This window comes from Asparagus officinalis, chromosome 2 (assembly GCF_001876935.1).
Source record: "Asparagus officinalis chromosome 2, Aspof.V1, whole genome shotgun sequence".
Classification (NCBI taxonomy): Eukaryota; Viridiplantae; Streptophyta; class Magnoliopsida; order Asparagales; family Asparagaceae; genus Asparagus; species Asparagus officinalis.
Window position 1 is genome coordinate 27,258,610 of NC_033795.1, and position 11,363 is coordinate 27,269,972.

Genomic DNA, 11,363 nt, shown 5'->3' on the forward strand with positions numbered 1-11,363 from the left:
CCGTCTCGCCACCCTCGATCCTCCATCTCCCCGCCTTGGACCCGCCCGACGTCCCCCCAGATCCTCCGTCTCCTGAGAACCGAACAGTATGCTACTTTTTAAATAAGATCATTTGGTCTCCTGAGATTTTTCACGTCTTTGCTTCACTTTCACACTATTATTTGTCAGGGCTTTACCAACTCCATGAAAGTAGAGAGCTTATAGGTCCATGACTTGCACAAATGAGTTTTATATTGAATTTTGAAAGCTGGTTCATTTGGAAATCATGAAATTAGTTGAGCCATAACCATAGTTATAGCTTTCATTTCTACATTGAAGATGGAAAGACGACCTTCAGAAAAAAAAAGGAGAAATTTACGTTTCGTCATAAAGCAAGTCAGCTCTATTAATTCGAGGAAAATTCTAGTGCATAAAGTTTCTGGCATTGATAAATGTTCATACATTCTCGCATTTGTTCATCATGATCAACAAATGACTTTGACGTTGATAATTCTAAATGATTTTAACATGTTTTGCTTCTGTACAAAAATAATTCTGACATTCCACTGTTATATATAATTTTATAGTTGATTCTAATACATTTTTTTCTTTTATAATGCAGTTTTTTTAATGGCTCTAATATATTCCATTACCGCACCTCCCCATCTCCTCTCTCCCCGCAACCACCCCGAGCCGCTCCGACCACCCAAACAGCAGCCGCGTTCGCCGTCGCCACCAGCAGCGACCTCCACAGCCGTCGTCACCCCCGACCAGGTCCGCGCCATCAATTAAGTACTAGTATCATAGAGTGTCAGCTTTTATTTGGTACAACAATGTCCATTATAGAAGAGTAATTTAATTCGTTTGATTATTTGTTCAATCAACTAAAATAAAGACTTTTAAACTTATGACGATTTAAGAGATATTAAATTAATTAATAAGTTTTCCTATTATACAGATGAGAGAAGTTCCTGATAAGTCATGGATTGATATTCCTATATTGAAAAGAAGAGCAAAAGGTGATACTCGATATCGAGACGGATGGGAAGCATTCCTTGAATATGCATATGCTAATCCGAGGAAGATAGAGAACGATTTGTTGTGTTGTCCATGCAGTAAGTGTAGGAATAGAGGTCTGGTGGATAGAGTTGCTATACGAAGACACCTAGAAAGATGGGGATTTGATGAAAATTATAAATATTGGAGTTTTCACGGAGAAGGTGAAGATATTGAATTAGATGATAGAAATATAGACGATACGCACGCAATGTTCAACGATGTTACGACAGTTGCAGAAGTTGATGAAGTTCCAGAAGTACCAGATGCTGTTGAAGTTCCTGGAGATGCAGATGATGTCCAAAATACCGAGGACGTGCGTGATAGCGGGGCCTACAGAAATTTAGTGAAGATATTGGAAGACAACGAGAAGGATCTGTACGATGGTTGCACTGAGTATAGTAGGTTGTCATTTATTCTTGAACTGATGCGTATTAAGACCCTGAGCGGAATGGCAGATAAATATTTTCAAATGCTTCTTAATTTACTACGCAAGGTAATTCCAGACGGAGAGAATAGCATACCAGAAAAGTGTTATGATGCAAATAAGATTGTTGGTGCTCTGGGTTTAGATTACAATAAGATCGATGCTTGTCCCAATGATTGTGTCCTTTATTATAAGGATAACGAGAAACTTGAGGAATGTCCAAAGTGTGGAGTGTCTCGATGGAGAAAGAATGCACGTACTTCAACACGAAAGTCAGATGAGTCAGTGAATCAACAGAAGAAAATTCCAGCGAAGGTGCTTCGACATTTTCCCTTAGTGCCTCGGTTACAACGACTGTATATGACAAAAAATATAGCAAAAGATATGCGGTGGCATAAGGAAAGACGTGTAGATGATGGTAAAGTGAGACATCCAACAGATGCAAAGGAATGGAAGCATGTGGATCAGACTTTTCCCTCATTTTCCACAGAGTGCAGGAATGTCAGACTTGGGCTATCTAGCGACGGATTCAACCCGTTTGGCATTATGAGTTCGGGATGGTCTACTTGGCCAGTTGTGTTAATGCCCTATAATTTACCACCTGGACTTTGTATGAAGCAATCATATATGATTCTTTCATTATTGATACCAGGCAAACATTCACCCGGTAATGACATAGATGTGTTCATGGAGCCGTTAATTGATGAATTAAAATGTCTCTGGGATGAAGGAGCGTGCCATAAAACAGAGACTAGATAAAGCTATGTCAGATCTAATGAGGGAAAAAGGTAATAATTTCGTTTAAACTTTGGATAATTCATACTTATTTGCTTACTTAAGTGTATAAGAAATTTATTTCTATTTGACTTTGTAGGCCAAAAAGATTATGAGAAACCTGGTAAGCATGGGAGTGAGGAAAAGACAAAAGTACCTCCGAAAGGGTACCGGGGCATTTTGGAGTGGAAGGACAACATTCCTGTTGGGGATTGGGCTGTCAGATTTAATAACTTGATTGGCTGTTTAATAAGAGATCCACGCTCCATTAATATTTCTCATAATTTTGAGGAGCAAGAATTTAAATGCATAAAAAAGATTTGGGAGAAGCTCATGGTAATTATTTAATATACTGCTGCTTATTTTGTTTACAATTCACAATGATTATTCTTATAGTGTAATTTTTTGGCCATGTAACTTGCAGGATCATTATTGTCTTGAAGACAACCTAGAGTCTTGGGATTATGTTATCCCGAAAATGGCCAAGCTTATTCAGGGTTGGAAGAGTGATCTAAAGAAAAGATATTTCACAAATTTATCTACTAGTGATCTAAAGAAAAGATATTTCACAAATTTATCTACTGATTGGAAGAGGATCTATGAGCTTGATAAGAGAGTTCCTCCATTTAATTGGATGACTCTTATTATCGAGTGGGAGGGTGAGAAGAAGGTAGATTATTTTTAATTTATGACATTATCATCACGTTATTTTTTATTTATATATTACCATCGCACATACTAAAAAAATATTTTATTTTGTAGAAAATATGTGAGACGGCATCGGCGAATCGTAGATCAAAGCTATACGATCACTTTTTAGGAGCTACTTCTTATGCTCAGATCGAGCATAAGTATTTAAGCGAAAACCCGGTATGATCATATTATTAAAACTAATTTCATGTGATTAGTTTCCTACATTTAAATTAGAATTTAATATATCACAGGACGCTTTGACTATGCCCCCGACTCTTATGGCTAAAAGAGCTTATACACCACCCCAGGGCTATGAAAATGTAGAGGGAAATGACAAAAAGGTGGAGAAAATTAATGAATTGAACGTAAGTATAAGATTAATTTTAGATTTGTATATACTTAATGATTTTTCATCAAAGTTTCTAATTTTTATGATATATGATATGCAGGCGGCGCTGGAAGCTTCTCAAAACGATGTCTTCACCCGTGTCACGCAGTCTCGAAGTACAGAGGACACTCCTGTAGAGCCTAACCGCATGACCAGAGACGAGTGAATGGAAGTTGTCGACGGAGCTTACGGTTTACACTCAAGAAAGAAAGGAAGAGTGCCTCTGTCAAGTACTAGAGTTAAGACACTCACCACCACCAATAAGCCTAGCAGCCAATCTGTGACATCGACGCGACACGGTGACACGTCATATGTCGTGGGTAAGATTGGAAAATACTTGATGAAGAATGTTGAAATTCCATTGGCTTTAAGTTTTCTTCCCACTATTAAGCACGAGTTAAGTGGTGCACAAACGACTTGGGATGTCGTTCAGCGACTCATCGATTCTCAACCCGTAAAGGACTTGCTTCCGCAGTCTATATACGCGGATATTATGGTGTTGGCATTTGATGAGCATGCAGCTGCAAGTGGTGGAGAGGTATATATGTCATATTATATATATGTATTTATTATGAGTATTTTGGAATATATTCTCATATTGATTTACATTCTTTTTAGGTTAGAGGAGGTACCGCCGTAGGAAGCAGCAGTACGGTACGACATCCTGATGCAGCCGCCACCGATGATAGGGATCACGATGATAGGGACCACGACTATGATGAGTAAGTGATGAGTTAGACTTTTTGGTAACTTTTGTGGACTTTTGGATTGTGTTAAACATATTATGACCTCCTGATTATGTGAACTTTTGGATTGTGTTGAACATATTATGACCTCCTGATTATGTGATCTTTTGGATTGTGTTGAACATATTATGACCTCCTGATTATGTATATATGTGAATTGTTAAATGTTAATATTGTTGGATGTGAATCGATGAATGTAAATGTTAGTATTGTTGGATGTGAATGTGAATATTGTTGAATGTGAATCGGTGAACGTGAATATTGTTGGATGCGAATCGATAAATGTGATATTGTGAGTATTGTTTAATATATTGTGAATAATGGTAGTAACAGGTACGCATTCCCGATTGGGGGGCTTTGCAATGCAGAAATAATTTTTTTTACCTGATTTGCCTATCACCAATGTACATTGGCGACGGGTATGAGCTCGTCGCCAATGTACATTGGCGACAGGTGTATTCCCGTCGCCAATGTACGTTGGCGACGGGCTATAGCCCGTCGCCAATGTTTTCCGTCGCCAATACCTATCCGTCGCCAATGAACATTGGTGACGGATTTTCCTGTCGCCAATGTTTATTGGCGACAGGATTATTGGTGACGGAGAATATCCGTCGCGAAAGTGTATTGGTGACGGATTTTGCTGCATTGGCGACGGATTTCCCCGTCGTCAATGCTCATTTTTCTACTAGTGTAAAGAGACAATGGAAAATATGTGTTAGAAATATTCAAACATCATGATTTTTATTTTATAGATGTTTTAAGGCATTTAGATCATGATGAATGGCGTGGATCGTCCATTGAAATAGCTCAATCCATACATTGAGACATGCGTCCTTAGTTCAATCTCGGGTGGCTCCTTAGAATCATATTTCCCTATATATATGCGCGTGCGCGCGTGTATATGTATATATATTTAAATAGTATAGTTCATTTTTATTCACCATGTGCTGAGCTCGACAATTTTTTCCAGACACAATCTGATAGAGAGAAAGAAGACTATTGATCATGTCGAAAAGCTACTCCCTGTGATTAGCAGGAGTCAAAAAAACAAAAAGAAATCGATGACCAGGAATTAACAGGATTTTTTGGCACAATTATAGTTCAAATGTCTCTATGTACGTATGTACTTTTGGTTGGCTACCCAGAGAAAAATGATAATACAGAAAATAACACCTGCCGGTTTGTAAGACACAGGAATATGTACCACAGTAAACTATTTAAAAAATAATGAGTCATTAATGCAGCTAGAGGAATAGCCTAAAATATAAATAGAGAAGGATCACAGACTAGCCATAATAACCTAAAAGGGAGAGAATTTGTTTTCTTTGTATTTGCAGTTTATATCACTTCAGTGCAACCAAACCACCTCAAGTTAATCCTGTAAAAAAATTACACATGAAACCTTAAATATAAAGAGAATATGCCATCTGATTGAAATTCGAATGCTGATGCACTTGTATGTCCAAAATTGTACCATCCTACATTGGACACATACACAACATCAATACAGCCAGAAAAATACAGTCATATAAATCACCTTCTATGCTCAAAATCTTTATAGTAGTTCTTTAAATCTCATTAGAGATGCAATTCAGTCGACCAAACACAATTTAAGCCAGTTCTGGCCAATAAACTCTGGCTTTTGATAGAGGAATTCATATTACACCAGATCCAGGTCCAAACTAGTAAATCAGATAAGTTTTTTGAAACACCAAGTCACAGCTTGACACATTTATAAGAAAGGATTTCCTAAGATGTTTCCCGTCCTGAAGCTGCTCCATTATAAATTTATAAGAGCACTTATCAAGTTTAACTATAAAGTTTTTCATAAGTCATCCAAAAAAATGTTGATGTTAATTGATCTGGAATTCATGAAAACTACTATATACCAGAGAACCTGTGTTTATACCAAGTGGGATATTCAGATCTTGGGGTGTTAATATCACTATAAAGAGCCTTGAAAATCCCCTGTTAAAGACTAGATTTAGTTAAAACAAGCAATTAGAATCTTAGCTTTCAGCTGAAGCGACAGCTAAATACCCCTTAATCACTTGCATTCATGCATTAGCCTGCTTCATGGGCTTAAAACTCCACTTTCCCAACCTTTCACACGCACTCTTCTTGATGACTCTTAAGTTTACGAACTTAGAACTCTTTCAAATGAAGAACTCACTTATATTTCTTCAATTTTCTCTCTTCATATCAAACAAGGATTACAATAGCCCTTTATATAGGCTTCAAAAACAAAAACGTCTAGGCATACCAATAGTCACAAATTAAACTCCTATTTTAATGCCATAAAGATAAATGTCATAAATGAGTAAGTTACTCTTATTCTTTCATAACCTATGTCTCTTCACCTTCTAAACTTATGACCCTTACACTTCTAAAACTCATTTATTCTAGCATTTTAATTTGATATTCCAACACGCCCCTTCAAATCAAAATGTCTTTAAGCCAAGCATGTCTCTTAGCCTCGTGAAAGTTTCACCTGATAATGGCTTGGTGAATATGTCTACCACTTGTTCAGTGGTGTGACAATGCTTCAGTTCAACGATTTTCTGCTTTACATGGTCTCTGAGAAAATGAAACTGTGTATCTATGTGTTTGCTCCTCCCATGATGTACTGGGTTCTTTGCAAGCTGGATGGCTGATTTGTTGTCCACAAAAATTATGGTCGAGTCTTCTTGTGGATGATCCAACTCATTTAATATGTTTCGCAACCAAATTGCTTCACATACTGTAGATGCAGCCGCCACATACTCTGCTTCACATGAAGATAAAGCTACAACTCCTTGCTTCTTTGAGGTCCATGAAAATGCAGTTGACCCAAGATAGAAAACATAGCCTGTGGTGCTTTTTCTCTCATCTTGATCACCTCCCCAGTCACTATCTGAGTAACCAACTAGTTGTGCATTTTCATCATATGCATAGAAGAGACCCAGGTTGAGTGTGCCTTTGATATACCTTAATATCCTCTTCGCAGCTAGCCAGTGAGATTCATTCGGTGTCTCCATATAGCGACTCACAAGTCCGACTCCATAAGTAAAATCAGGCCTTGTGATCGTCAAGTATCTCAGGCTGCCAACTAGACTTTTGAAAAGAGTTGAATCCACGAAACATCCGTCTCCTTCTCTTGATAGCTTCATTCCGATGGCTACTGGGGTGTTTACAGGGTTGCATTCATTCATCTTGAACTTCTCTAAGATCTCCTTCATGTACTTCTTCTGGGATATAAAAATCCCCTCTTGATGCTGCTTCACTTCAATGCCAAGAAAATAGGACATTAATCCATTGTCTGTCATCTCAAATTTATTGAACATTGCCGCCTTGAATTCAGCAAGCATCTCGGTACTACTTCCTGTGTATAATAAATCATCAACATAAAGACAAATTATTAGAAATTCGCCTCTATGGTTCCTCTTCATGTAGATGGCGTGTTCATAGGGACATTTAATGAAGCCGTTTTGATGAAGATAGCCATCAATTCGGGCGTTCCACGCCCGTGGTGCCTGCTTTAAGCCATACAAGGCTTTCTTCAAATGGTACACTTTGTCTTCTTGCCCTTTCACAAGAAAGCCTTCTGGTTGTTGCACGTACACCTCTTCCTCAAGAACGCCATTGAGGAATGCTGACTTGACATCCAAATGATATATATTCCACCTGTGATGAGCTGAAAGTGAAATTAATAGTCTCATCGTATCTAGTCGAGCAACCGGAGCAAAGACTTCTTCATAGTCGATGCCGTACTTTTGTTTGTAACCTTTCGCTACAAGCCTCGCCTTGTACCGATCAACTTCACCATTTGCTGTGCGCTTGATCTTGTACACCCACTTGACCCCTATTGCCTTGTGATTTTGTGGAAGAGTTGTCAACTCCCAAGTGTCATTCTTTTGGATGGCGTGGATCTCCTCCTCCATTGCTGTTCGCCAACTATCTTCTTTTACGGCTTCTTGAAAAGTGAGAGGTTCATTATCAACATATAAGCAGAAAAGATTTGACTCTTCGTCTTCTTCTATCTGCTCATAGATCTCCCTGAGGCTTCTCATTTTGATGGGACCTCGTTGCATGGTAGATTCGCTGCTACTACCTTCCCCAGAAGATGGAGAACCTCTTGCAGGAGAGGGTGTAGAGTGTGGAGGAGATGGTGGTGTAGCTAGTGATGGTTCCTCATGTAGAGACTCATCAGGTTCATTCTCCACGGGTTGATCTTAGGTAGTCTCTTCATTGCTCCAGTTCCATGCTTCTTCTTCATTAAAGACAACGTCTCTACTAACAACTAGTTTCTTGGTTAGTGGATTGTAGAGCTTGTATGCCTTCGACTCCTCGCTATATCCGATGAAAATGCATTTTTCGCCGCGATTGTCAAGCTTCTTCCTTTTGACTTTAGGTACTTGAGCATATGCAACACAACAAAAAATTCGTAGGTGTGCCACACTAGGCGTGTAACCGCTCCATACCTCTTGAGGTGTCTTGTTCTTCACTATCTTTGTGGGGCATCAGTTGAGCAAATAAGCTGAGCATGCCACGGCTTCTGCCCAGAACTGCTTTGGCAATCCCTTTTCTTTGAGCATGGTTCTTGTCATGTCGAGGATGGTCCGGTTCTTTCTTTCTACAATGCCATTTTGCTGTAGTGTGTAGGCAGTAGTAAACTGTCTCTTTATACCTTGATCCCTGCAATATTCTTGAAACAGATTTGAGGTGTACTCACCACCTCAGTCAGATCGAAGAATTTTTAGCTTGTGACCGCTCTCTGCTTCAACTAAAGCTTTAAATGCTTGAATGTAGTAAAGGCAGCAGATTTTTCTTTAAGAGTGTACACCCACAACTTTCTACTGAAGTCATCAATGAAAGTTATAAAATATCTATTACCTCCCAAAGAGACGGGATCGATCGGTCCGCAGATGTCGGTGTGAACAAGTTGCAATGGTACACTTGCTCTCCATGATTTTCCACTGGGAAAAGGAAGTCGCAGTTGCTTGCCGATTAAACAACCTTCACAAATATGATTCGGTGGATCAATTGTTGGTAGACCTCGTACCATGCCAGCTGTAGACAACAACTTCAAACCGCTGAAGTTTAGATGGCCAAAGCGAAGATGCCACCTCCATGACTCATTCTCCATGAGTCCTTGAAAACACTTGTCGACTTTCGTGTTTAGATGCAAGGGAAACATGCGGTTCCTTGTCATCTTAACACAAGCTATGAGGCATCCATTTGTATTTTTCAACCAAAGATGGTTGTTCTCCATATATACTTTGTATCCCTTTCTGAGTAATTGACCGATGCTAAGAATATTACTTTTCATGTTAGGAATATAGTAAACATCGGAAATATACTCGGGCTTACCATCCTTTTGGTAGATCTTAATCTTCCCTTTGCCTTCAACCGGGAGTTTTGAAGAATCTCCGAGGCTCACACTTCCATGAACTCCTTCTGCGAGTTCCATGAAAAGTTCTTTCTTCCCGCACATGTGGTTGCTAGCACCCGAGTCAAGGTACCAAGCATCATTCTCAACACTTGAATCATCATTAGCAAGAAGAAGCGTAGAGTTGTTACCCACATCATTTGTTGCTTCGGCAAGATTGGTTTGGTCTTCAGTTTTGTGCCAACAATTTGAAGCATAGTGCCCAAACTTGTGACAGTTATAGCACTGAACATTCTTGTTGCTTCCACGCCCAGGTGTGGATCTTCCACGATTGCTTCGTCCTCGTCCTCTAAAGCTTTGGATCTCCACTTGATTTTGAGTGGTTTGCTATTGGGGACCACGTCCTCTGCCTCTACCACGACCACGACCACGACCTCTTCCTTGTGAGCCTTGATTACTTAGAGTCAATGTTGACTCTAGTACTTGCTCCAAAACTATGGAACTAGCCTTCTTTTGCATTCGTTGTTCATAAACTTGGAGAGATCCCAAGAGCTCCTCTATTAAGATATCCTCCAAATTCTTTGACTCCTTAATTACCGCCACCACGTGCTCGAATTTTGATGTGAGGGATCAGAGAAACTTCTCCATCACTCGGATGTCCTCCATCTTCTCTCCATTTCTCCTTATTTTATTCACAATTAGAAGTAATCGTGAATAATAATCGGAGATTTGTTCTTCATCTTTCATTTGAGCGGCTTCAAGATCGCCCCTCAAAGTTTGGAGACAAATTCGCTTCACCCGCTCGACACCTTTGTAGATGGTCGCAAGGATTTCCCATGCTTCCTTGCTTGTCGTTGCTTCGGCAACTCTCTCAAAGGTAGACTCGTCCAACCCTTGATAGAGTAGAAAACGAGCCTTGCTATCCTTCTTTCTTTGTTCTCTGAGAGCCTTCTTCTCTTCGGCGGTATAGGTGGCTTCTACTTCTGGCGTAGGTTCCATGAACCCATCAATGATCAGCTCCCACAACTCTTGAGAACCAAATAAGGCTCTTATTTGGATTGACCAACTCTTATAGTTATCTTTCAATAATTTGGGCACTTGAGGATTGACAAGATTATTTGTGGTAGCCATGAGAAGAAGAGAGAATGGGAAAATTGGATCAAGTGGCTTTGATACCACTGATGACTCTTAAGTTTACGAACTTAGAACTCTTTCAAATGAAGAACTCACTTATATTTCTTCAAATTTCTCTCTTCATATCAAACAATGATTACAATAGCCCTTTATATAGGCTTCAAAAACAAAAACGTCTAGGCATACCAATAGTCACAAATTAAACTCCTATTTTAATGCCATAAAGATAAATGTCATAAATGAGTAAGTTACACTTATTCTTCCATAACCTATGTCTCTTCACCTTCTAAACTTATGACCATTGCACTTCTAAAACTCATTTATTCTAGCATTTTAATTTGATATTCCAACACTTCTCTCACCAAACTCGAATCTAATTAAAATAACTTTCATTTTATAAAAGTGTATTATTCAGTTTGCACGTTTATTACCTCTCTCTAACCTTAGGTGTAGCTGACAATGGACAGGAAATAGTCTTAGTACAACAGTAGTTCTAGCAAGCATTTAAGCCGTTTTGTTATTAATTATTCACTAAGTTCAGCAACAAACTTAGTTCCTTTCATTTGTCAATTTTTTTAATTTTTTATATTTGTATTCTGCTCTTGATTCTTGTATTAATCTTTATTGTTATCTTCGCTCTATAAAATTGTAAAATGATTGCTTCTCTTTGTAATAGGTTTGAGCGACTATTACTTAGAACTACTAATTTTTTTTAGTTTATGAAGAAAAATCATGTCAAATTTTGACCACTTGAGTGTTTGTTTTGTAATGACGTGTTTATGTCTTGCAAATTACATG

At 38.7% G+C, this 11,363-nt stretch overlaps 3 protein-coding genes and 1 long non-coding RNA gene across 7 annotated transcripts; 2 read left to right on the forward strand and 2 right to left on the reverse strand.

Moving 5' to 3' along the window:
- LOC109830984 lies at positions 938-2,221 on the forward strand. The gene has a single exon (XM_020398332.1). The coding sequence runs from the start codon at positions 938-940 to the stop codon at positions 2,219-2,221; it is 1,284 nt and encodes a 427-aa protein (XP_020253921.1).
- LOC109830580 lies at positions 2,791-4,142 on the forward strand. Of its 4 annotated transcripts, none has more exons than XM_020397884.1 (5): positions 2,791-2,906; positions 2,999-3,106; positions 3,181-3,294; positions 3,379-3,855; positions 3,936-4,142. In XM_020397884.1, the coding sequence occupies exons 1-4, from the start codon at positions 2,871-2,873 to the stop codon at positions 3,481-3,483; spliced, it is 363 nt and encodes a 120-aa protein (XP_020253473.1). In that variant the 5' UTR covers positions 2,791-2,870; the 3' UTR covers positions 3,484-3,855; positions 3,936-4,142. The 4 variants fall into 4 exon arrangements, with proteins under 4 accessions (XP_020253473.1, XP_020253474.1, XP_020253471.1 ...); XM_020397885.1 differs by having other exon boundaries at positions 3,181-3,270; XM_020397882.1 differs by lacking the exons at positions 2,791-2,906; positions 2,999-3,106.
- Positions 4,058-4,315, reverse strand: LOC109830582. The gene is made up of 2 exons (XR_002244336.1): positions 4,197-4,315; positions 4,058-4,151 (listed from the first exon to the last, which is right to left on the reverse strand). It is a non-coding gene; the product is annotated as an uncharacterized LOC109830582 (long non-coding RNA).
- LOC109830985 (uncharacterized mitochondrial protein AtMg00810-like) lies at positions 6,505-7,761 on the reverse strand. The gene has a single exon (XM_020398333.1). The coding sequence runs from the start codon at positions 7,759-7,761 to the stop codon at positions 6,505-6,507; it is 1,257 nt and encodes a 418-aa protein (XP_020253922.1).

Coding starts and splice junctions, on each gene's coding strand:
- LOC109830985 (XM_020398333.1), bottom strand. CDS start 7,761: ATGAGACTATTAATTTCACTTTCAGCTCATCACAGGTGGAATATATAT.
- LOC109830984 (XM_020398332.1), top strand. CDS start 938: ATGAGAGAAGTTCCTGATAAGTCATGGATTGATATTCCTATATTGAAA.
- LOC109830580 (XM_020397882.1), top strand. CDS start 3,484: ATGGAAGTTGTCGACGGAGCTTACGGTTTACACTCAAGAAAGAAAGGA. Junction 3,856..3,935: donor CAGCTGCAAGTGGTGGAGAG/GTATATATGTCA, acceptor CATTCTTTTTAG/GTTAGAGGAGGTACCGCCGT.